This window comes from Gymnoscopelus braueri (assembly GCF_963280865.1).
Source record: "Gymnoscopelus braueri genome assembly, chromosome: 23".
In the NCBI taxonomy this organism is placed as follows: Eukaryota; Metazoa; Chordata; class Actinopteri; order Myctophiformes; family Myctophidae; genus Gymnoscopelus; species Gymnoscopelus braueri.
In genome coordinates, this window is record NC_137625.1 from 28394879 (window position 1) to 28422498 (window position 27620).

The 27620-nt window shown below is 42.2% G+C and overlaps 3 protein-coding genes across 3 annotated transcripts in view; 1 reads left to right on the forward strand and 2 right to left on the reverse strand.

Annotated features, from left to right (window-relative positions):
* The window catches only part of socs2 (suppressor of cytokine signaling 2), a 267878-nt gene that overhangs the window by 215563 nt on the left and 24695 nt on the right, over positions 1-27620 (forward strand). The gene's annotated exons all lie outside the window — the stretch shown is intronic.
* Positions 1-27620, reverse strand: part of cped1 (cadherin-like and PC-esterase domain containing 1) — a 128953-nt gene that overhangs the window by 100462 nt on the left and 871 nt on the right. The window contains exon 2 of the mRNA XM_080421171.1: positions 8063-8270. Within this exon, the coding sequence (XP_080277297.1) occupies positions 8063-8270 (208 nt within the window). The remainder of the gene's footprint in view (positions 1-8062; positions 8271-27620) is intronic.
* ing3 (inhibitor of growth family, member 3) overlaps positions 1-27620 on the reverse strand; it is a 99957-nt gene that overhangs the window by 55257 nt on the left and 17080 nt on the right. The window lies entirely within an intron of this gene.

Genomic DNA, 27620 nt, shown 5'->3' on the forward strand with positions numbered 1-27620 from the left:
TGGTACTTTAAGTACATGTTGATACCAATACTTTTGTACTTTTATTCAAGTAAATTTTGAATACCTTACTTTTACTTGTAACAGAGAATTTTTACATTGCAGGATTGATAATTTTACATATTGAATAAGTTTAAATACTTTTTCCACCACTGGACAGGATGCACGGACATCAGGGAATTGGGTCGGCAGGGGAAAAATCTGTGTACCTTGTACAAATATGTGACATTTTGCCTAATATGGTGGTGAGCTAAACGGTGTGCATTTCAGAGCGAGAGAGAGAGAGAGAGAGAGAGAGAGAGAGAGAGAGAGAGAGAGAGAGAGAGAGGCAGGGCAGGGTGAGAGCGGGCCATGTGGAATGGAGTGAGCAGCATTGCAGGAAGTGTGCTAGTGTTGTTGGCTGCACTTTGGGTCCGTTTGTGCGGAGAGCGGAGAGAATAAGAGGAAGTGCCTCCCAAAAAACCTCTGACACAGGTGTGTGTGTGTGTGCGTGCGTGCGTGCGTGCGTGCGTGCGTGCGTGCGTGCGTGCGTGCGTGTGGTTGTACTGTACTTGTGAGAGCCAAATGTCTGCACAATTTCAGAAATGGAGGCTTTTTCCCTGGCCCTCACAAGAGAAATGTTATATTGTCTGTGAGAAAAAACAACAGAGAGAGAGAGAGAGAGAGAGAGAGAGATTGAGAGAGAATTCATATTTTATGTTTGTGTGGATTTATACGTCAGAGCTTTTAGCTTTCAGCACAACCGAGGAAAGAGGAGAGAAGACAAGATGACCGATAGCAGAGCCCCGCCCCCTGACCCCCAGCCTGTCAGCTGTGATCCAAACAAGAAGCATGTGTACCCCCGCCACACACACACACACACACACACACACACACACACACACACACACACACACACACACACACACACACACACACACACACACACACACACACACACACACACACACACACACACACACACACACGCCGTATTCTCGGCCAATAAAAAAAAAGACTAATGTCATAAGACGGTGATCAAATCAAACATCTCCGTGTTCCAGGAACTCCGTGCTTCCATTCCTGAACGTTCCCATCTATCCTCCCTCTCTGCCTCCATATCAATGAGACAAATCCAATCTGATAACACAGGGACTGGACCGATGGACATGCTATGGTCTGTTGTGTCTGTTAAGAGCTGAATTAGGAACAAGGGCTTCTTTCCATTGTGGTCCTGTGTATTCAATGAATCGATACATTTAAAGACAATAATATACAATAATAAACAAGACATCATCAACACTAGTAGCAACAGTAAACAATGGGGGGATGGGATGGGGGGGGGGGTAATTTCTGGACTTTTCTAGGACCAGTTACAAATTGCAGACAGGTGCTCTTTTGATGGCGGTTTTTGAAGGAGGGTAAGGAGTCACACTCTTTGATGTCTGTTGGTAAGGCATTCCACATTTTGGTGGCATAGCAGTAGACCGAATTCGTCCCTATGCATGTTTGTGCCGAAACTGGGTTGAGTGAGATCAGTGGAGTGCCCTCTGGTGTTGTGCCTGTGTGTGTGTGTGTGTGTGTGTGTGTGTGTGTGTGTGTGTGTGTGTGTGTGTGTGTGTGTGTGTGTGTGTGTGTGTGTGTGTGTGTGTGTGTGTGTGTGTGTGTCTTTCACGTTATTGAAGTAGTCTGTATAGAGTAGTCTGCAGAGGGAAGAGAGCCGACCCGGTCAACTAAGTATTAGTTTAATGGAGGGTTTAAGTGGTTAATGTGTTTACTTCGGTCTGGGTCGTGAAACTGTCCTGCATGGGCCGGCCGGCACAGCCTCCCCCTGTATAGGGCTTGATGGCTAGATTCTCCCAACACCCTGTCCCCTACTTAAGCCTAATTTATGCTCCGTCAAAAATAGCAGACCAACCTGTACCAAGCTCATGACACTCGTTGTGAGCTTGTAGGTCTGCTATTTTCAGAAGTATCAATAGGCTCTATGCACAGCAGCCATATTGTGAAGACATTCACAGGTGTTACCAATGATACTAATGAAGGCTCTGTTCCATTCTGGTCAAACAGCCCATTGGCTCACTGGAAACACTCTGCTACACCAGTGGGTCTAAAATTTGGGTCCAGGGACCCTCATGGTTCCTTGAAGGGTTTCCAAATGATCCCTTACGGGTGTGTAACTCTGAGAGTGTACAAATGGAACACATTTGTACACTCTCAGAGTTATGGGGGTCGTGGAAATTGAAAAATCTGAGAACCACTGTGCTACAGTAAATGGAACAGAGCCTTCATTAGTATCATTGGTAACACCTGTGAATGTCTTCACTGACTTCACAATATGGCTGCTGTGAATAGAGCCTATTGGGCTTTACTCACTAGCATGTGGGGCGGCAGTGGCTCAGGGGTAGAGCGGCCGGTAGAGCGGCCGGTAGAGCGGCCGGATGGGAACCGCGAGGTTCCCAGTTCGATCCCCCAGAGTTAGTGTCGAAGTGTCCTTGAGCAAGACGCTGAACCCCGAATTGCTCCCGATGAGCAGGCTGGTGCCTTGCATGGTTTCCTCCGCCATCGGTGTGTGAATGTGTGTGTGAATGGGTGATTGTCTGTGAATGTGGGAGGTGAGGACGCTGGCGTCGACTGTTCGCCGCTTCACCTCCCAATGTGTGAATGAATGAACCATTGTAAAGCGCTTTGAGTAAGTGAGTACTTAGAAAAGCGCCATAAAAATGCAATTCATTATTATGTCAGCTGCTCCGTAGAGCCACCAGCCAGAATTTGTACTTAAAAGGATAGTTCACCCCCAAAATCACTTTTTTTTCTTTTGTTTAGTCACATGGAGACTTGAATTCATGGATGTTTTTTTAGTTTTTATCGCATGTAAACCAATAATTTGATGACCGGCAGCGGTTCCGGTAGGGGACACAAAGAGTCTCCTTTGTGTCTCCTATCGGAACCGCTGCCTACCGGTCCGCTGGTCATCAAATTATTGGCTTAGGAATGAGACAAAAACTAAAAAATATCCATAATTTCAACTCTCCATGTGGGTGAACTATCCCTTTAAGTAAAATCCTCCGTCTTCATATAACCCTGAGAGTGTACAAATGTAACCAAATGGCCCTTTACGGGACCATTTGGTTACATGTGTAAACTCAGTCAGGAGTCAGGAACGGATAAATAAACATTGAGGATTTTATTGCGTAGACTCTACACCAGGGGTGGGCAGCTTTGATGATGGAGACGGCCACTATATTTCCACAGTCACTCCAGAGGGACACATTGCATTATACTGTCTCGCCGTATTTTAACTTGTTTCGCCATTCTATGTCACACAAAAGAAGCAAAAATAGCCGATCTACAAGCTCAAAACGCGTCGCAGCGCGACGCGTTTTGAGCTTGTAGATCGGCTATTTTTGAATTGGAATCCTGAAAAGCAGCATTAATTTTTTATTTCAAATGCATTTAGTTATACTTATGTTAACTTTATGCACTTAAATACATATACTGTACATTGGACATAAAAAATAATTTTAATACTAGTCATTAAGCTACTAATATAGGCTGAAGTAATTAAAGCGGGTCATGTTTGCATGTTTGGAATTGTACCAGCTGAAATCAATAACATATCAGTAATCCCATATTAACCTGCGGGCCGCATTAAGTGAAGGTGGGGCCGCATGTGGCCCCCGGGCCACTAGTTGCCCATGTATGCTTACACAATAAAAGTTCTCTACACTGTAGAGAACGTCTTCTCAAAGAACAAAAAAGAAAAAAGCCATTACTGACATTAAACAGATATATGACTATTCCCCCAGAAAGCAATTAACTTAACGCTGGTAATGTCATCTCCCCCAATTTTTATTCTCTTTCTTGACAAGAGAATGAGATTCTCCATCAGACTAAACTTCAAAATGAATATTATTTCTTGGCACAGGACGGAGCAGGAATTTATGAGGTTATGAATGCTACCATGCCAGACCACATATGGTCCTTTAATAAGACCTAAGAATTTCCTTTGAGAAACATGGTCATTACACATAGTAATGATTGAACTCATTACCACGTGTAGTAGCAAGTATTTTGATGAATGTTTCTCATTCAATTTCCTGTGTTTACACATCTCCATGTTTTCCCCGCCAGCCTGGTGGCTCTGTGATCACAAGCTACGCTTTTGTATCCTTTGGGGGTGTCGCCATCCCACACCAGTCTTCAGCAGTGGTGTAAAGTAGCCTAACTAAGTACATTTACTAAATACTGTACTTAAGTAAAATTTTGAGGTACTTTTACTTTACTCGAGTATTTCCGATTGTCTATACTTTTACTTCTACTCCACTACATCTCAGAGGCAAATATTGTACTTTTACTCCACTACAATTATCTGAAAACTTTAGTTACTAGTTACTTTAGTTACATACATTAACCACTTTAGCCCTATTTTATACCTAGGCTATTTGAAAATAGCAGATTTACAAGCTCACAACGTGTCGCATCGCGACGCGTTGTGAGCTTGTAGATCTGCTATTTTCAAACATTTTAGTACTTTCACTTTTGGTACTTTAAGTATATTTTGATCAATACGTTTGTACTTTTACCCAAGCAAATTTTGAATTCTGGACTTTTACTTGTAACAGAGACTTCTACATTGCAGTATTGATACTTTTACATTTACATTTGATTACTTTGTCCACCACTGGTCTTCAGTGTGTGTGTGTGTGTGTGTGTGTGTGTGTGTGTGTGTGTGTGTGTGTGTGTGTGTGTGTGTGTGTGTGTGTGTGTGTGTGTGTGTGTGTGTGAGTGAGAGACTGTGTGTGAAGTTGAGCAGGTGGTGGCGGGGGTTACTGAACTGCTGGAGTGTTTACTGTGTGTATGGGTGGAGCTGCGATCACACAAGTCAGCCCTATCCCCTCTCTCTGAGACGGTAACACACACACACACACACACACACACACACACACACACACACACACACACACACACACACACACACACACACACACACACACACACACACACACACACACACACACACACACACACACACACACACACACACACACAGGACAGAGAAACACACCAGACGCCATGAGAATCAGAAGGAAAAATAGAAAAGAAGTAGAGAGGAAATGGACTGTTTAAAGGGCAAGACCACTTTGGTAGAGGTTTAGGTTGTGTATTTACCTTGCCATGATGTAACTCCAAAGGTGGACAAGAAATAAAAAATAATCGCTCCATTGATTAGAAATTGATAATTCTAAATATGCTCCTCATTGACTTACATTGTACAGTAAAACAGCTCTCAAAGTCACTCTTTTATCACATAAACAAACACAAACAAAGTTGATTCAGATAATATAGAACATCACCAAACCCAGTACTGTTTTTTTTTTAAATAAAAATGTTAACTTCCTGTTGATTTTGCTATTTTTATTAAGAAGAAAACCTGGACTGGATTTGCGGATCCGGATCCGGATCTTCAAATAGTAAAATCAGCAGGAAGTTAACATTTTTATTAAAAAAACAAACAGTACTGGGTTTGGTGATGTTCTATATTGTCTGAATCAGCTTTGTTCGTGTTCGTTTACGTGCTTATAGAGTGACTTTGAGAGCTGTTTTACCGTACAATGTAAGTCAATGAGGAGCACATTTAGAATTATCAATTTCTAATCAATGGAGCAATTATTTTTGATTTCTTGTCCACCTTTGGAGTTACATCATGGCAAGGTAAATACACAACCTAAACCTCTACCAAAGTGGTCTTGCCCTTTAAGGTGTGGCAACCTTTAAAGTCCTCCAGCTCTAGAACGTACAGGCTGGCAGTTCCTAGGCAAGCTGATACAGTGAAAGAACAGATGTTTAAAATGCTAACGCACAGGCTAATTTATTGCTCCTCTCTGACAATGCTTAATATGCAAAAAATGCAAGAATGTGTGTGCTACTGCTACGGAGATATTTTTGGTATGTACAGTATGTGTATGTATAGAAAATATCGTATATGATATATACGTAGATATTGATAACAGCTACATCTCTGGGTCTTTGCATTCATTATGCTTGTTTGTATATCATTGTAATTTCCTGTCATATGTCACAGTGACGCATTTCAGTGCGCAGGTCATCAGGCAGATGACTGACAGCTGTGTCCACCACTCAGATCAAAGAGCCTGCTACTCTAGCACCGCCCCCTAATGTCTTTACCATCAGCTGGAGGTCAGACATGACTCTTTTACGGCCGTCACATAAAACCGTCCGACCCCTCCCTGCCCCCTGTGGTCATCACCTTGGACTACGGTGCATCGTAGTGAACTATACACACATTCTGTGACCCCCCTGGACTGAGATTAGTCTGATGTCACCGACGCATCTGTTAGGCTAGGTGTCTTTGTTGTCACCAAACGGAAATTGGTTTAGTGTGTTAGGTTGTTTCATCAAAATACTTGCTACTACTGTGTGGTAATGAGTCATTACCATGTGTACTGACCATGTTTCTCAAAGGAAATTCTTAGGTCTTATTGAAGGACCATATACTGTACCAGTGGTGTGGCATGGCAGCATTCATAATTTTTTTCCTGGTCCATTCTGTGCCAAGAAAATATATTTCTATATTGCAGAATTTATACTTTCCCTTAAGTATAAAATTTGAGTACTTTTTCCACCACTGTTGATATTGAAGACAAAATGGTTCAATCAAGCCCCTCCATTTGCCTGTGTCTATCTATCTCTGTCTATCTCTCGCCAGTGTTGATTTTGTCGACTAAAACTATGATGAAAAAGGTTCGTCGACTACCTTTTTTCACTGACGAAAACGAAATAAAAACTAAGCTATGATGACTAAAACTAAGACTAAATATATTGACAATTTCGTCAACAAATAAAAACTAGACTAAAATGTGTGTCAGGGACTAGTGGAGAAGAGATCCAGTGTTGCGCTCTGAAAATAGCAGATCTACAAGCTCACAACGCGTCGCAGTAAAATCAGGCTTTACGACGCCATCAAGGCACCGCCAAAATACATTTAAGTCGACTAAATCAACTGTAGATTTAGTCAACTATAATCTGATGATATTTAGTCGACTAAAACTAGACAAAAACTAAAACATGTCAGATGACTAAAATATGACTAAAACTAAATCGAATTTTATTCAAAAGACTATGACTAAAACTAAATCAAACTTGACTGTCAAAATCAACACCGTCTCTCGCCAACATCACAATAGGAGTCAGTGAACGATGCTTTCCACCCCGGACTGTGAAATAGCACTGAGATGTTGGGAACTTTCCAAGGACCCCCCAGGGGGCTGAAAGGGGGCCCTCGAAGGATTTCATTGTTTAATAAGTATTTTATGTTTAATAAATATTTAATGATACATTTGGTTCCAGACAGTGGAGCATGCCACAGGGCCCAGAATTCCAAATGACTACCCAGCTCTCTCTACACTAACCGGTTTATATTGTTCGTAATAGCTGCCGTGCACATTTAGGATCATCTCATGTCGTGTGGAGAGACCTTGTATGTCCAAAACCAGTGGTGGAAGAAGTACTCAGATATTTTACTTAGGTAAAAGTAGCATTACCACAATATAAAAATACTCTGTTACAGGTAAAAGGCCTGCGTTCAAAATGTCACTTGAGTAAAATTACAAAAGTATTGGCATCAAAATGTACTTACAGTACCAAAAGTAAAAGTACTAAAATGTTTGAAAATAGCAGATCTACAAGTCTACGAGTTACAAGGTTTCTGCCAGATAGCAACAATATACTGGGCAGATTCATTATTCCTCTTCAAGTGTCTCACTGTTCTTTTTACACGCCCCCCCCCCACACACACACCCCCCCAATCCCTCTCTCTCTTCCTCCCCTCACTCCTCCATCTCACACCATCATTCACTCAGTATCTTGTCTTTTATTATAGCAAGTTCTCTCGACACCCATTCACATCTGCTCTGTCCTCACTCTCTCTCTCTCTCTCTAGGATCGTTTTAACTCAAATATTTGCTTCTGGGGGTCCCTGAAACAACATATTTTGGGGTCCTTGACATGAAAAAGGTTGAGAACCACTGATATTATGGCAAAAAAAAAGGTGATGGATGCTCACCATCCTGCTGTGTTGTCCTGAGGTCAGGGCTGGTCTCGGCGTAGCGGGACAGGCTGACCCGGTAGCCCAGCTGCTCCAGAACCCGCTGGTACAGCTGGACCTCCGTGTCCGTGGCGGCGTGCTGACCCATGAGCACTATGGCCCTCCTCCTCCGCCTGGCCGATCCCCCCCGCCGCTCCTCCTGACCCCCCGACTCCTCCTCCTGGAGCTATGGAGGTATGGGCAGAGAGAGAGAGAGAGAGAGAGAGAGAGAGAGAGAGAGAGAGAGAGAGATTGCATCAGTGGTGGAATAGTACTCACATTTTTTATCTAAGTAAAAGTATCAATACTGCAATGTAGAAGTCCTCTGTTACAAAGTCAAAGTCCGGAATTCAAAATGTACTTGGGTAAAAGTACAGAAGTATTGGTACTGTATCAAAATGTACTTAAAGTACCAAAAGTAGAAGTGCTCATTATGCGGAAGGACCCATTTCACAGGTTTTCAAATGTATAAAATGTATAAAAATCTTTTGAAGATAGCCGATCTAAAAGCAGCGACGCATTGTGAGCTTGTAGATCTGCTATTTTCAAATGGCCGAAATGTATATAGAGCTGAAGTTTTGTAATGATAATCAAAATCTACAAAGTAACTAGTAGCTAAAGTTTTCAAATAATTGTAGTGGAGTAAAAGTACAATATTCGCCTCTGAGGTGTAGTGGAGTAGAAGTAAAAGTAAAACTATTGAAAATTGGAAATACTGCAGTTAAGTAAAAAAATACCTCAAAATTGTCCTTATGTACAGTACTTGAGTAAATGTACTTAGTTACTTTACACCACTGGTAAATTGTTGAGAGAATTTGGTGTTTTGACTGGTGTCTGTTCCAATCTAAAAAACAGTTGGGTTTTTTAATTGGTTTCAATGTGCTGCCAACTTGTAGTTTTGCATAAAACATATGTTCAGTACATCTAGATCAGAACAAGGACTCTGTGGTTTCTGTGGAGTATCAAGGAGGTATTACGGCAAAGTTTGGTAATTTACAGTGGTGGAAGTAGTACTCAGATAGAAGTAAAACTAGCAATGCCACAATATAAAAATACTCTGTTACATAAGTAAAAGGCCTGTGCTCAAAATGTTACTTGAGTAAAAGTACTAAAGTATGGGCGTCAAAATATACTTAAAGTACCAAAAGCAAAAGTACTAAAATGTTTCGCGGCGCGTTGTGAGCTTGCAGAGCTGCTATTTTCAAATAGCCTATGTATAAAATAGGGCTAAAGTGGTTAATGTATGTTTTATAATATAATGATTTATATCTGCAAAGTAACATTTTAAATACTCCAGTAAAGTAAAAAATACCTCAAAATTGTACTTAAGTGCAGTACTTGAGTAAATGTGCTTAGTTGCTTTCCACCACTGGTAATTTGAATATGGTACAATGATCAGCATGGGGTAAAACGATACAAGACAAGAATATTTATTTTTAATAACAAGCCCCAAGAACCACTAATTACTCAGCAGCAGAAGTTCAGGACAGTCAGTCCAGACTAGTCTAAACCACCAAGCCTTCATATCATCCAAGAAGTCTCTCACAGAAACAATATGTTTATGTTTTTTCATTTACCGTTTAATGAACCGAGTCCCCTGGAGCAAAACTAAGATTACATTCCAGTCAATATGTTTCATAAAGGTGTGCTTCACTCTGTTTAATAAAGAATGGCCTGGTTTTAAAGGTGATTTTCTTCTGCTTTATTAGACTGTGCAGTAGAGATGGGGTGTGTGTGTGTGTGTGTGTGTGTGTGTGTGTGTGTGTGTGTGTGTGTGTGTGTGTGTGTGTGTGTGTGTGTGTGTGTGTGTGTGTGTGTGTGTGTGTGTGTGTGTGTGTGTGTGTGTGTGTGTGTGTGTGTGAGGGGGGGGGGTTATCATCACATGAAGAGCATGAGCCAGTTCAAGCCCAGCTATATGCCGTACACACACACACAGTAAAACCCTCAGTGTTCATTTAACTCTGAGAGTGTGGAAAAAATGGCAATTGGACCCCATAAAGGTTCAATTTGGATTCAAATGGGTCCATTTTTTTACACTGTCAAGAGTTCAAGCTGAGCTAACACTGAGGGTTTTACAATGTTTGCATACACATTATTGGAGGCAACTGGTAGAGAGGCCACTGAAAGTGCAGCCCTGAGATTAAAGTTTAGATGAAACGTTCCTCCTGTCTGCCACCAATAGTGTAAAGCAACTAAGCACATTTACTCAAGTACTGTACCTAAGTACAATTTTGAGGTATTTTTTACTTTACTGGAGCATTTCCAATTTTCAGTACTTTTACTTCTACTCCACTACATGGGAGGGACTTTTACTCCACTACAATTATTTGAAAACTTAATACTAATTACTTTGCAGATATAAATTATTATATTGTAAAACATGAACATTAACCAATTCAGCCTCATTTTATACCTAGGCTATTTGAAAATAGCAGATCTACAAGCTCACAACGCGTCGCGATGCGACACGTTGTGAGCTTGTTGTTGTTATTTTCAAACATTTTAGTACTTTTACTTTTGGTACTTTAAGCATATTTTGATGCCAACACTTTTGTACTTTTACTCAAGTAACATTTTGAACACAGGCGCCTTTTACTTGTAACTGAGCATTTTTATATAGTGGTATTGCTACTTTACTTTTAATGAAGTAAAATATCTGAGTACTTCTTCCACCACTGTCTGTCAGACTTGAGAAAAAAATGTAGACTTTTGGGGGGCGAGCTATGGTGGGCTTCTGAGGGAGAGAGATAGGGAGAGAAACCTGCAATCCATCACACTGGCTATCTGTGTGTGTGTGTGTGTGTGTGTGTGTGTGTGTGTGTGTGTGTGTGTGTGTGTGTGTGTGTGTGTGTGTGTGTGTGTGTGTGTGTGTGTGTGTGTGTGTGTGTGTGTGTGTGTGTTTATTTGACAGATGAAGTTGGAGACATGAAAACACATGAAAGCACATGAGGAGCGGCCTGGCCTCGGCCTCGGCCCCCTCTGTCATGTTTATCCATGGGAGCGCTGGATAAGCAGGGAAAACACGAGGGAGCAGAAGAGGAGGGATGGAGGGAGAGAGAGGGAGAGAGAGGGAGCAGGGGAATGAGAGGAAGCGGGCGGTGGTGGAAAAAGTACTCAAATTTTTTACTTAAGTAAAGGTATCAATACTGCAGTGTAGAAATACTAAACATTGGTTTCAAAATGTACTTAAAGTACCAAAAGTAAAAGTACTCATTATGCAGAATGTCCCATTTCACAAGATCAAAATGTATACAAATCTTTTGAAAATAGCAGATCTACAAGCTCACAATGCGTCGCGATGCGACACATTGTGAGCTTGTAGATCGGCTATTTTCAAATGGCAGAAATGTATGTAGGGCTGAAGTGGTCAATGTATGTTTTGTGATAATACTCTAAATCTACAAAGTAACTAGTAACTAAAGCTGCCAAATAATTGTAGTGGAGTAAAAGTGCAATATCTGCCTCTGAGATGTAGTGGAGTAGAAGTAAAAGTATTGAACATGGGAAAAACTCCAGTAAAATAAAACAATCCTCAAAAGTGTACTTAAGTACAGTACTTGAGTAAATGTACTTAGTTACCAGTACTTGAGTAAATGTACTTAGTCACTTTACACCACTGGAAGCGGGGCCCAGGCTGGATAGAGAGAGAGAGAGAGAGAGAGAGAGAGAGAGAGAGAGAGAGAGAGAGAGAAGGCAAGGGTTGAGCAAGGGAGGGAATGCAAATCCCCCTCGGGGAAGAGAAGTCATTAAATCAAGCCCAAAGTTGTAAGCCTGTTTACTTTAATTCCGTCTCGTTGTTCTCTATACTTCCAACCCTCCGTCCATCACATCCTTTCCTACCGTTCCCTTCTTTTTTCTCCTCCTCCTCCCCCCTCTACATTTCAGCCTCTTCCCCCTCTTTCTCTCGCCTATCCCACATTGAATTCCAGCTCTCTCTCTCTCTCTCTCTCTCTCTGTCTCTCTCTGGCTATTTCTTCCCCTTCTTCCTCCTCTCTCTCTCTCTCTCTCTCTCGTTCTCCTGCAGTCGGCCCTGCCTTGTTTTCTCAGTTCCTCCCTCCTCCTCCGTCGTTCCTGTCGAACCCGGGGGTTTGGGCTAAACGCTTCCATGTGGGAGCCGGGCCACATCAAGAGAGGGGAACGTCACAATGCTCCGTTAACCAACTCCAGCCCCCAATCCTAACCCCCTTCCTTCTCTCCCCTCCTCCTCCCTTTGCCCAAACCCCCCCCCCCCCCATCTCCAAAGCCCAGATACGAAATCCCAAACATGCAATTATTCTTCCAGCCGCTCGTTCAACCCTTCTTGCCTTGCCTTGCCTTGCCTTGCCTTGCCTTGCCTTGCCTTGCCTTGCCTTGCCTTGCCTTGCCTTGCCTTGCCTTGCCTTGCCTTGCCTTGCCTGCCGCGTCGCGGAGCCAAGTTTGCACAGACACAAACATTATTATTTCATTATGAAAAAAGACTTTGTCTACTGCTACTCTATGAAAACAAGCCCCATGTAATGGTTTCATACATAGAGACACGACTTCCAACACAACTCTACACGATATACAAGCCATGTGGTATAGACACTTGTATCTGTTATTCTGTGGTAAATTGTGGGGGGGGGGGGGGGGGGGGGGGGAATAAATAAACGGCACCGCAAGTGATCAGGAGAAAAGAAACAGAAAGAGAGAGAAACCAAACTTCTTCATTCCATTCATTCATCTGTTGCCTTCTCTTTTCCATTCCGGTGGTGTGTGCCCATAACATATTTTCCATCCCTGGATAGACTATTTGATTGTGTGTGTGGGGGGGGGGGTACAGAACAAATATAAAAGACCAAACTGGGCCCAGGCCCAGAACTGTCTTTCACACAGCAACATCCTGAGAGTTAATTTAAAGGGACAGTTCACCCAAACAAAAAATATATTTTTTCTATCGATTAGACTTGAATTCATGGATTTTTTTGTCGCATTCCTAAGCCAACAATTTCATGACCAGCGGACAGGTATGCAGCGGTTCCGGTAGGAGAGACAAAGGAGACTCTTTGTGTCTCCTACCGGAACCGCTGCCTACCGGTCCGCTGGTCATCAAATTATTGGCTTAGGAATGTGACAAAGACAAAAAAATATCCATGAATTCTCCATGGGGTGACTAATCGATAGATCGATAGTAATTGTTTTGGGTGAACTATCCCTTTAACAGGATTTTGCCATGTATAACCACTTTTCCGTTCTTCTCTGAGAGTAATAACACAATAAACTTCTCATCTCCTCCTCCTCTCGGCATAGAAAGGAGAAAACACATAAGCGGGACGTTTATTGAAGGCGCGCAACGTCTAGTGAGATATTAGAATAATATTGCTTTAACCCATTCAATCCGGGAACGCATCAGTGTCATTTTAGATTTCTTTGGGCTATTCAAAAATAGCAGATATACAAGCTCATAGCGCGGCACCGAGTGCTGCGCTATGAGCTTGTATATCTGCTGTTTTTGAAAAATCTTGAAAATTTGCGCAAATCTTTGAATATATATATTTGTTTTTTAATGAGAACATTTGTAACTCAAATCTTTGCTTCTGGGGATTCTACAAATGTCTTCGAAATCCTAACAGTTTTTTTTCTCTGTTGAACTTACGTTACTATAATATCTATATATTATAGTTCAAACTTTTTCATATCAAGGACCCCCAAAATGATATGTATTTGGCAACGGACCCCCATCTCCAAATATGTTGTTCCAGGGACCCCCAGCCAGAAGCAAAGATTTGAGTTACAAATGTTCGCTTTAAAAATATATTCAAAGATTTGCACAAAGTTTCAAAAAAGATTAAAATAGCAGATCGACAAGCTCAGACAGATGCTGTCCCGGTCTTAATGGGTTAATAAGAGAGCAATCCAATCAGGCGTTTTGAGGCCGAGGCGATCCTCCAGACGTAATCTGCAGCATGAAGGGGGGTTTGCATTAATGCTGCTCATGAACACTGTTCATCTTAGAGACGAAACAAACACAGGCTATTTTATGTTTCTATTGATTGCAGTGTGTTGCTCTACCTGTAACGAGGAGGACTCTTGACTTTCGATCCTATATTTGACGGCAAAAATAGATGGCTTGGCTTATGCAACAGATTTTCCAAGTGTCATTACTTCTTTGATTTCATCAGCGACAGTTATCCTTCAGGTGACAAGGGTATGGTTTGAGAGTGTTTTGTTATACCAGAGCTGAAGCAAACATGAAAAAAATAAATCATGAACAAAAGATCCCGCAACCTCAGCAACCGCTCATCAACCTCTGCTTTTATTCAAATTGACAATTTAAATAATTCAAAATGACAAATTGACAATTTGAATAAAAGCAGAGGCTGCTGAGCAAGAGCCAATGCACCTGCATTGGAATCAGTGTTTGACAGCAAATTTTGATTTAGTTTTAGTCATAGGCTTTTGAAAATTCCATTTAGTTTTAGACATATTTTAGTCATCTGAAATGTTTTAGTTTTTGTCTAGTTTTAGTCAACTAAATATCATAAGATTATAGTCAACTAAATCTACAGTTGATTTCGTCGACAACATTTTTATTTGGGGGGCCTTGATGGTGTCGTAATGGAGGATTTTACACTTCGTTGCATGCAGAAAATAGCCGATCTACAAGCTCACAACGCGTCGCGCTGCGACGTGTTGACCAGGGCAACCAAATATAAAATGACTTGTCTTTTAGCTCTACTGGATCTCTTCTCCACTAGTCCCTCACTAACATGTTAGTCTAGTTTATATTTGTTGACAAAATTGTCAGTATATTTAGTCATAGTTTTAGTCATCATAGCTTAGTTTTTACTTCGGTTTTAATTAGTTTTCGTCAGTGAAAAAAGGTAGTTGACGAAAATTTTTCGTCATAGTTTTAGTCGACGACTAACGCTGCTGCAACGCTGCTGCTGAGCAAGAGCAGTGTGCGGGATCTTTTGTTCATGACATTTTTTTTAATTTGCATCAGCTTTCACTGTCCAATGCATTTCACTGTCTAGGTGTGGTTTTTGAATCTTTGTGAATCATAACAGCTATAGACCTTCCGGATCAATGTTTTAAGAAATTATTTGAATGATGTTACGAATATAAGGACTTAGGTGCCGACATCCTGTCCATCTTTCAGGCTCCCATAACACCCCTCATAATAATAAACCTCATGGTGACGGACAGTGGAGCCAAAGTGACAGACAAGAGGAGGTCAAGCTACAGTGGGGAACACGGTAGCTGGTGTGTGTGTTGTCACTGTATCCCATGCTTCACCATTTATAAATAGTTGTTGCTATCTTTAAGACCCCAATGTGCGCACGCACGCACACACACACACACACACACAACACACACACACACACACACACACACACACACACACACACACACACACACACACACACACACACACACACACACACAGTATGCCACTTTGCCTATGATCTCACCATGGCTGCAGCAGGCCCTTGCTAACCTGCAGATATATACCGCTACGGTGTTACGAATGAATGAGTCACAATATACACACTCACACACACACAAACATGCACACCCCCTTTCCATATAACCTCGTCCACCTGTTCTCCCGTGGAACATCGCTTGTCTTTTCCGCTATCTCCTTGGGGTGGACATGATGTACTGCCAGGCACGCAGGTTAAACCTCGGCCACAGCCCCAGTCAGGCAGCCCTGCTTGGCACAGACACCCGAGTTCCATGCAGGCCTGCTTTGGGAACATGAACCACCTCCCTCCACCCGTCTGAACTGGGTGGTGCCGTGCAGCAAGCCTTCTCCTAGCTCTCAGTCCCGGCTGTGGTCCCCACCATGCACGTCCCTCCTTGTCGTTTCCACAACACAACAACACTGTATCAGATCGTTTACAGACTGCAAACATTTTCCACTAGACACGGACACTTTGACAGCAGACACGGGGACATAGCATAGCAGTTAGTCTGAAGGAGTGCCCCACCGGTGCCCAGTTGGAACGTGCACCGTGTAATCATGACCATGGCCACCCCCCGGTCACGTCCCACGTTCAAGTTTGCCTTGTGACCTGTGTTGCGTGTCATTCTCTGTCTGTCTTGCCTGTCTGTCTGTCTGTCATGGTCTCCGCCAGGCCGAAAGGCATGGCCGAGACTATGTTTTGCACCCTGTCCGTCCGTCCGAGTGTCCGTCTGTGTGTGTGTCCGTCTGTCTGTGAGCAGCTAATCTCCGGCACTGTTAGCCCGGTCACTGTGAAACTGTGCAGACACACTCCCTGGAGGCCAATTCAGAACCTCTGCCCTGAATTTTTCAGATTGGCCTGTTATAGCGCCACCAGAAGGCTGATTTTTGGATATTACTCCTACAGATTCTGTCCAAAAAGCACGCAAATTGGTACACAGTATCTCTATAGTTATGTGATCATTTTTCATATTCCATCCAAATTGGCTAACATTAACAAGTTTGCAGGAGAGGTCCGTTTTGAACCAAATGCCTCAAATCATGAACACAGCGTGCAATTTCCGGGACATCTTGCACGCACATTCCCACTAGGCCGAGGTAGAAATGCCACCCTTTTCACATTGGCCTGTTATAGCACCACCAGCAGGTCTAATTTAGCAAAACACATTTTTGGAACAGAATCCCTCAAACAAGAATACAGTGTCCGATTGCCGTGAAAGGCCCAAGAAGAAATGGCACCCTTTTCACATTGGCCAATTATAGCGCCACCAGGAGGCCACAATAACCTACCTGACCTGGCTCCAAGGAGCACTTTTTCTAGTTAACAAATCCTTTTGTTTATTCAACAAATGTTTAAAAAAACAGCAAAAATAGCTGCTCTACATGCTCACAATGCGTCACGATGCATTATGAGCTTGTATATCTGAAAGTGGTTAACGCTGTACTGTCTAATAAATCAAAACAAAAACAAATACTTTGGGTCCCCACTCCCCTGGACCCAGTACAATACTGCGTGAGGGCATATTTCACTGAATTCATAACAGACTCTCTCCTAACCCTAACACAATCCTGCTCCAGTGAGGCCATACCAACACCAACACCAACAGAGGAATACTGTTCAGATGTATGCACCAGATACAATGGTACGTCTGTCTCATTGCACCAACTCTCTCCAGCCCATCTCATTGGCATCGATGGATGAATTCACTGCGGTCAGTGTGTTGTTCTATGGGGGAATGATTGGAATTATATTACTGTTGTCCTTCCGCGAGTGGTGATACAAATGACAGTAGCCAAGAACGTCTGGTGCTTCTCATATGAGGGCTTCTGAACAGAAACAAATGAATAGCTATTGCCCTTTAGCCAGTACCCTTTTATCCTTATGCTGTTGTTTGCTACTGACAGTGTGATAGTGTGATAAAACCGGTTTCCGGAAACGCTTCCAAATGTGATGGAACCGATTCCGGTTCCTCAAATGTTTGATCCGGTTCTGGATCCCAACACTAACAGGCAGACAAGACTGGTACAATGGATAGTCATAACGATTCACTCAACTCACAATACCATTCGAATCACGATATTAGGTTCACAATATGATTTTTCACGATTTCTTAACACATTGAGTGCCAAAAACGGTCCGGACCGTTTTTGAGAAGCCATGCGTTGTGTGCCAAAAACGGTTATGATAAAAAAAATTAAAAAAAAATATATATATATATATATATATTTTTTTTTTTTCTTCACAGCACCAGGAGATATCATTTTGCGAAGATTTAGACTCCAATCCACTTCCTGGTTAACTTATGACTTCAAAAGCCTGTATCTCGGCTCCTGTGTACTTTTTTTTCTAAAATATGTATTTTTGACTATTTTCGACTATTTTCAACTGGCTGCAACTATGGAACGGATTACCTAATGTTTTTAATTTTTTTCCCCCGATTGTACGAGACCTCTATGTGTGTAATGAGGGGATCACCTTGAGGACGGTGATCACTGAAAATATTTTGTGACTACTTGGAAAAGGTTCAAAAATGGTTAAAATCCAGGCACCGACTGTACCCTGTTTTAAAAACACCCTGGCACTCAATGTGTTAAACACAAAATTATTTTCCAGACATTTATTTTTTTCATTATTTCTCGTATTGTGTAAGAGATTATTTCCTTCTCTTTTTTTAAATAATACTGTGTTTTCTCTTATCCTCTTTTCAATACAGTAGCAAATGAAACTCTTATCAATTCTCTTACAAAGATCCTGTATTTTCTTCATTTGCTTGGCTATTTTTTGCATCGCGATAATTTTTTTATTAAATCGATTTAAATTGTCACCAGTTTGAATCGATTTTAATCGATTTACGATAAATCGTTACATGCCAAATAGGTACAATGGATGCAACAGCCAGCAGGTATTACATAACCGGGTTATGCTTTCCCAACTTGCATCATTGCCGGCTTGCATCGTTCCCGAGTATAGGCCCGTGTCCAAAGAGCTCTGTAATATATATATAATATATAAGTAGGAACTGTAATATATAAGTAGGAACACCTGGCTCTGAAGTAAAACAAATTGCTGAACCAAAATTAACGAGTGACCTAAACCTAACCACAATCTGATGTGTGTATAACAATACATTCATAGTACTACATGTATGCTCACTATGCATAAACACATGATGAAGTCATGGCCAATGAAGGGATACACCATACTTGAATATACAACAGCACGGACAGATGAGGAACAGATGGGTCGAGGTTTTTAACATGAATAAATATTATGGAGATGTACTAGACATAGTACAGGTGAAAATATAAAGGTTAAACACCTATGACGGCATGACAGAAATAACTACATATGCTGGCGTCGTTGCCAGGTCACCCTCTGGCAGATGGCAACGTGCCCTCTGTGTCATGCGTGTGTATTGCATTACAGGACAGTATGGGTACCTGTGTGGGTCTGTAGGGCAACCTTTAGCAAACTGAACTGCATGCGAGGTATCGAGCGGCGACTGACAGTTTGGCATGGCTGTTTTTAGGTTGTCCCCCGCCTCGTGTGTTCTTTCCCTAATGGCTTTCTGGAAGTCCTAATGTAGCTGTGTGTGCATGGCCAACATGCTTCAGCTAGCCTGCAGCATGCCTGGTAGCTAGTCTCTGTCCATGTGTCCGTGCGTGCGTATGTGTGTGTATGTGTATGTGTGTATGTGCGGGTGCGATCATATGTGTACGTGCCTGCCTGCATGTGTGTGTGAATGCATGTTTGTGTGTGTGTGAATGTTTTTGTGCGGAAAGATTATTCCACGCAGTATACGTCTCTTGCTGGCAGTGAGTTTGGAGCCTTAGTTGTTAGCCAGGGAATTCCGTCGGGAAGTAAATCTTTTGTGAGGTTGCACTCTAGAATATAATTTGCAAGTAAAACGACGCTTATTTCTGAGGCCGAACCCAAGATGTGTTTATGCTTGTTCTAAATAACACACTACATAAGGGGGTTGGCTCCGGAACTGCAGTGTGGTCTAGTCATATTGCCAGTCAGTCATGTAACAATGTGTGTGACTGTGTGTGTGTGTGTGTGTGTGTGTGTGACAGTGTGTGTGTGTGTGTGTGTGTGTGTGTGTGTGTGTGTGTGTGTGTGTGTGTGTGTGTGTGTGTGTGTGTGTGTGTGTGTGTGTGTGTGTGTGTGTGTGTGTGTGTGTGTGTGTGTGTGTTTGTGTGTGTGTGTGTGTGCGTGCGAATATTTATACACCATGGACCTCATCTTGGCCACACTGACCTCTAGCATGGAGCCGCTGGTAGCTTTATGCCACATTATGCTGTTATGTCACTGAGACAGGAGAGGAGAGGAGAGGAGAGGAGAGGAGAGGAGAGGAGAGGAGAGGAGAGGAGAGGAGAGGAGAGGAGAGGAGAGTGTTGACATCAAGGAAGATGTTGAGAGCAAGAGTGAGCAATAACGGGTTAGAAGTCGAGAATGTTTCAGGGGTTTGAAGAAAATAATGTGACAGAGAGAGAGACAGTGTGAGAGATTAGAGAGAGAGACAGGAGGTTCTTGCCAGGACTTTCAGCAGTTCTCCAGTAAAGTGGCACCATGGGCCTGCATTGCCAAACAGGCCTGCTCTCACTCACTGCAGTGCATACTAAATCTAAAACACACACACATACACACACAGACGCACACACGCACACACGCACGCACACAACACTCCTTGCTTTGCACTCCTCACTTCTAGTTGATCACTTACAGTATCAGCAACTAGGCTTAGAAATGTAAAGGGAACAATGACAATTTCTCATTACAAGACAAATGTCTTATGTTTGATTGAGGAGGCGTAAAAGTTTGTTGTCAATAAAGAGTTTCTAAATGAACTATAAAACATGTTTTCCATGTAAACAATGACATCGACGATTGATTCTGCTGACCTCGTCCCCAATTATAATCCTTTCTGGGAAGACTTTCCCTTTTTCCGTGTTTTTGAACTCTGATACGTTGTTCTTTCAGGAAGTAGTGGTCCGTTTATTTGCTTCAGCCCAGCTGTTGTAAACATGCCCAATCAGTGTGTTATCTTATTTCAAAGGTTCACCTAAATATTGATTGTCCTCGCCTCCTCTCCCCTTCTCTCTGTCTCCCCATCGTTCTTCATCATATTATCTGACTCTCTCGTATCTGTGTCTTCCTCTAGGCTTTATGTGATCTTTAGTGGGTTTCGTTTGAAATATTGTGCGAGTGCAGTGTTTTTCCTGTTCAGCTGCTGTTTTATGGTCGTCCAAGAGGCTGCCCTGGTACAGAGGAGCTTGATCTAAGACCTAAAGTCCACCCCTCCCACCCCCCTTTGGCTCTCCATGCAGCTGAAACTTCCCACATTTATTTTCCTTTTTATCCAGCTGACTTTGAAAGTCCATTAACTCTCTACATTCCTTCTCTCTCTCTCTATCTCTCTCTCTCTCTCTCTCTCTCTCTCTCTCTCTCTCTCTCTCTCTCTCTCTCTCTCTCTCTCTCTCTCTCTCTCTCTCTCTCTCTCTCTCTCTCTCTCTCTCTCTCTCTCTACTCACTACACATGGTTCTTGTCAGGCACCGTTGACCTTGACCTTAAAACATTGTTGGTTCCATAAATTATGCTCCATAAGATCCACTTTGACACTGCGGTGTCCAATAGAAGGTGACATGTTGCTGGGATTATTCCAAGGGCCCGTATAGATTGTATGGTTTATATATTTGGCAAGAGTGAAGGGTCGTCCTCAGAGTGACAAGATGAGTCCGTGTTTTATCTCTCCATTATGCCATACAAAAGGACAAACGTTTCGGCTTTCCAGCGTTCGTCAGTGTCGGTATGTGTTGGTTTATATATTGTCATGGGGCCCGAACTCAGAGCAATTCCTGTGCTCACCGCTCGTTGTTGAACTAGTCTCACATATAGCTACGTCCACTTAAACCCTCTATTCTTAGAGAAACAAACCTGAGTTAAACATTCGCTTTTTACCAGGTTGCTTGCAGCCTGGTCTAGGAAGAGACTGATCAACTACTCAACACTTTCTCAACACTTTCTTGACACTTTCTAAACCTTTTCTAGCGACCTTTTCATCATTGGCTGTCCTTCAATCCTTTAAGCCATGGGGAGACTTCCCAGAGACTTCCCCATACTCTGAACGACAGGCGTCCTCCCATGCTATGGGATCATAGTAAAAAAAAAGTGTGGTCGTCGCCACCAAACAAACTATTGACTTGACTTCTCATACACACACACACACAACGCCGCCTCCAACAGCGATTTGTTACTCCGCGAGCGAAAGGGTACAGGACCACCGGTCCATTTGGTTCCGTGCGGGGACGCTGGAGAGAGCAACCTGGTATTAATATGACTGCGTCATCATTTCTTGTTTCTGTCTACACTAAATCTCTTCACCAAAACGTTCTCCCCCAGAATAGGGATGCTGGGGTTCAAGTCTGGAAAACATGGTGGTATAGATAAGAAGATTGCTGGTATGTGGACTTCACGTCTGCTATACCAGTGGTTCTCAACCAGTGGTCCGGGGACCACCAGTGGTCCTTGGGGGGGGTACCAGAGGGTCCCCAACGAAATTAGTTAACATAGCGTCACAATAATTTTAACCACTTAGCTTTGGCTATTCAAAAATAGCAGATATACAAGCTCATAGTGCGGCACCGAGTGCCGCGCTATGAGCTTGTAGATCTGCTATTTTAGAAAAATCGTGAAAATGTGTGCATATCTTTGAGTATATATATTTCTTTTTAAAGCACATTTTGTATTCAAATCTTTGCTTCTGGGGGTCACTGGCACAAAACATTATCAGATGGCGGTCCGCAGCCAAATGTATATCAATTTAGGGGTCCTTGGCATGAAAAAGGTTGAAAACCACTGTGCAATACAATTACAATACCAGTGGATCTCAAACTTTTTTAAATTCAAAGACCACCATAACTGCTATATTGTATGTCTATACATCGTACGTCTATATATGGGCACATCGGTCGGATCAGCAGTTTTGGACAAACGCTGATCCGACCGCCTTTGCACCAGGCACCACACAGACACAGAGAGATGATGAATTTATCGTTTAGATAGCGGCAAAATGAATGATCCCCAGGTCAATGTTTTTTTGTTTTGGTCAACCTGTGCACGTGAGTGAAGTGGAATGACAATAAAGTTGAACTGAGTTCACATACGCTAATAAGTCCATACATGGGCAAGACATGAATACCACTGATGTTATACCCTATGGTTGACCCCTCCAGTCAGCTTATAGTTCACACACTGGAACAGGCTTAAACACGCACAAACACACACAGACACGAGCGTGCACACCCATGCATACACGCATCACACACACACACACACGCATCACTCTCACACACACACACACACACACACACACACACACACACACACACACACACACACACACACACACACACACACACACACACACACACACACACACACACACACACACACACCCGTTCAGACAATTAGTATCAGGCAATAAGCCCTAACATTGTTCTGGCAGCGGGGTTCCTTTCTGAGCACACTCTAAATAAAAGTAACGTGTGTGTGTGTGTGTGTGTGTGTGTGCGTGTGCATTTACTCGAGTAAAATACAAAAGTATTGCCATCAAAATGTACCAAAAGTAAAAGTACTAGTTATGTCTAAAATGTGCAAAAGGCTATTTGAAAATAGCAGATCTACAAGCTCACAACGCGTCACCATGCAACGCGTTGTGAGCTTGTAGATCGGCTATTTTCAAATAGCCAAAGTTTACATAGGGCTGAAGTGGTTAATGTATGTTTTGTAATAATAATCAAAATCTACGAACTAACTAGTAACTACAGTTTTCAAATAATTGTAGTGGAGTAAAAGTACAATATTTGTCTCTAAGTAAAAGTATAGAAAAATGGAAATACTCCAAGTAAAAATTCCTCAAAATTGTACTTAAATACAGTACTTGAGTACATGTACTTAGTTACTTTCCACCACTGCTGATAATCAGTTGGCCACTGGTTGACACTTGACATTCAGCATTGTGTCCTGTACTCTTCATATACCAACACCACAACAATCAAATCAGCACAACAATCAACTAAATACCGTCTTCACTCAGTCTTCTACTAGTTCGGGTGGGGAAGTGAGTGGGTGCATGTCAACTGAGTGACTTCATCCCAAGGCTGCGTATACGGTATACCATGCTGTATCAACAACCTAGCGTTTGCATGTTTCAGAGGGCGATAGTAGTTTCTTTCTGACCCCTGGGAGCTTTGGTTTCGGCCCCGAGCCCATGGACCCGAAACCGAACGGCGCTGCCAGGGGTCTTTAAGAGGCCTCAGAAGGGATAACGAGTCAAATAACATAAGCCCTAATCTAACACTTCCTCATAGCCACTGCAGAGCTGGCTCACACTCTGCTATGGTGTTAGAGAGAGAGAGGCAGGATTGACACCTATAGGCCAAAACATACACAGCACAGCACAGCACATGCGCACACACGCACGCAAGCAAAATGTTGAGGTATTTTTACTTTACCGGAGTATTTCCAATTTTCAATACTTTTACTTATAATAGGAGTTTTTTTTATTAACGACAGTTCAACAGAGAGACTGAACGAACTGTTACTCATAACATTCCTCTCCCATCAACCCCATTTCCCTATTTGGCTCTGTTCCAATCAGATCAGTCCAGCTCAGTGCTAATTCATCTTGTCTCTTTATGCTAATATAACTTATGATAATAATCTTAGTACTTCTTCAACCACTGACACACACACACATACACACGCACGCACGCACGCACAAATGTCAGGGCAAATGCACCAATGGACACATGCACGCACAACTATTTCTGGTTTTTTTTTTACATTTCTGCCTAATAAAATATTCAATCAATCAATCAATTAGGTTGTCTTGTTTGTGTTGCCTGTAGACATGTTGTTCATGTCCCTATTCTGCACTGTAACCCAAAGAAAATATTTGTTTTTTCGGTTCCCTGTGCACTTTCGTGTAAGGTGGACTGACAGTAAAGTTGAATTGAATTGAATTGAATTAAAAACAGAATCAAATTACAGTGGCCAGTGCTGTGACTAAAAGAAGCCTCTGGGAAACGTTAATGGACAGCTAACACCACATTCACTGTAAACACCCATTAACCCATTGAATCCGGGAACGCATCTGTGTCATTATTGTATTTCTTTGGCTATTCAAAAATAGCAGATATACAAGCTCATAGCGCGGCACCGAGTGCCGCGCTATGAGCTTGTATATCTGCTATTTTTGAAAATGTGTGCAAATCTTTGAATATATACACATTTTTAACTCCAATATTTGTCCCTGGAAAAACATATTTTGAGATCAAATACAGATCATTTTGGGGGTCCTTGACATAGAAAAGTTGGAGCACTACAGATATAGCAACATACTGTTAGGATTTAGAAAACATTTTTAGATATGTATTTGGCCGTGGACCCCCATCTCAAAACGTTTTGTTCCAGGGACCCCCATGAAGCAAAGATTGGAGTTACAAATGTTCGCTTAAAAAAATTATATATTTAAAGATTTGCGCACATTTTCAAGATTTTTCAAATATAGAAGATCTACAAGCAGATCTACAAGCTCATATAGCGCGGCACCAAGTGCCACACTATGAGCTTGTAGATCTGCTATTTTTCAATAGCCAAATGAATCTCAAAATGACACAAATTGCGCTCCCGGTCTTACTGGATTAATACACACACGCACGCCACGCACATTTATTCATTATGCTGTCCCTATCTACAGCGTGTGTCATTCTGTTCTTTTGCTGGCCTCTGTTTCCATGCCTCCCCACTCTGTCCTATGCTCTCCCAAGGAAGTCCATTCACTATACAAAACTCTGCTTCCTCTATCCACGGAGCTCATCGGCTATCTGTCAGGCATCCAGGGAAGAGACGATCAATATGCACAAAGACACACAAACATACTTTCTATATAGCATATATTTTAAGAATATCTTAAAGGGGTAGTTTACCCCCAGAATGACTTTTTTTTCCTATCGATTAGTCACCCCATGGAGACTTGAATTCATGGATATTTTTTTTGTTTTGCACTGGTGGACAAGTAGTACTGCCTGAAACTGCCTCTCGCACTAGCGGTATAGGTAGATGGTTGGAAGACATGAAACTGGTGGATTGCAGCTCCATGGCTGTAATGGGCCAGAGTTTGTATCTACAAGGCTTACTTAGAATAGGATCAGGCACCTAAACATACATGCTGGACTGACTCTCTTTAACCCTTTGAGACCGGGAACGTATTTGGGTTATTTTTTGAGTTCTTTGGGATATTCAAAAATAGCAGATCTACAAGCTCATAGCACGGCGCTATGAGCTTGTAGCTCTGCTATTTTTTGGAAAGATTGTGGAAAATCGTGGGTCTTTGAATACATATATATTTTTAAAGCGAACATTTGTAACTCAAATCTTTGCTCCTGGGGGATCCTACAAATGTATTCTAAATCCTAACTAATGCTGCTATAATATCAGTGGTTCGCAAAAAGGATATGTATTTGGCCGTGGACCCCCCCCATCTCAAAATATTTTGTTCCAGGGAAACCCCAGGAGTTGTAACAAAGTTAAACATGGTCTCTTTAAAAAATATATATTCAAAGATACATCAGACACATTTAAAAATATATATATATAGCTTGTAGATCTGCTATTTTTGAATAGCCGAAGAAATCTTAAAATGACACAATTGCGTCACCGGTTTTAATGGGTTAACTAAAATGTCATGTTTTTCTCCCTCTGTTGCTTCAGCTGATATACATTTTCACTTTGTCAAATTGTCAGGTAAACATTTTGTTTCTCTTGCTTTCTTTAGTTGACACAATAGCAGTGAGTGTGTAAGTGACGTGGTGCAGGGCGGGGCCTGTTACTCTTAACACTATATAGTGCTATTATGTGACACGCTGATGAACAGCTGATTGCTGTCAGCTGTCACTTCCACACGCCTCTGATGACCTGTAACAATGGCATTACCATAGACTTTAAAGGGCACTGACAAGACAAACTGATCACTCACGCACGCACGCACGCACGCACGCCAGAGGTGTAAAGTAACTACGTTTTTTTTTTACTCAAGTACTGTACTTCAGTACAATTTTGAGGTACTTTTGCTTTACCGGAGTATTTCCAATTGTCTATACTTACTTCTACTCCACTGCATCTCAGAGGCAAATATTGTACTTTTACTCCAGATCTACAAGCTCACAACGCGTCGCGATGCGACACATTGTGAGCTTGTAGATCTGCTATTTTCAAACATTTTTGTACTTTTACTTTTGGTACACACACACACAGACAGACAGACAGACAGACAGACAGACAGACAGACAGACACACACACACACACACACACAGTGATGACTAGGAGATCTCTTCAGATTTGCTGACACCTAAATAGGAACATAAGTTATTCTGTCAGCTGTTTGTCACCAGTCTACTGACATGTTAGCTGTCAAGGGGACTGGTTTCATCACAGCATGATTCATATAGAAGATTTATATCAGCCACTGAGGACCAGCAACCTCTTAAAATACCCAGTGTCCTTTGCATTATTTCGATTGGGCCTCACAGGTGTCACTCATCCTGTTGGGGGTAATTTGAGCAGGACAATAAAAGCCCTCCGCTCACTTCCTTCATGGACACATGTGTGTCTGACTCTGACCAATGAGCTGTCATCATCCCCCATGCCTTTGGCAGCTAAAAATAAACCCCCAACAATGACAGCCATGGTAAACATTGCTCTTTTCCTTTTTAGCAAAACTCTCTTTGCATTTCTTACGCACTAAAAGCTATTAAAGTCGGCCCTAAGAGTCACATAAGCTACTAGAGCAGAACAAGGCTCACTAGGATTAATAGAGAGAGAGAGATAGAGACACACACACACACACACACACACACACACACACACACACACACACACACACACACACACACACACACACACACACACACACACACACACACACACAGAGACACAGAGAGAGAGAGAGAGAGAGAGAGAGAGAGAGAGAGAGAGAGAGAGAGAGAGAGAGAGAGAGATGTGGACCAGTGGTTCTCAAACTTTTTCACCCCCAAAGGGATATAT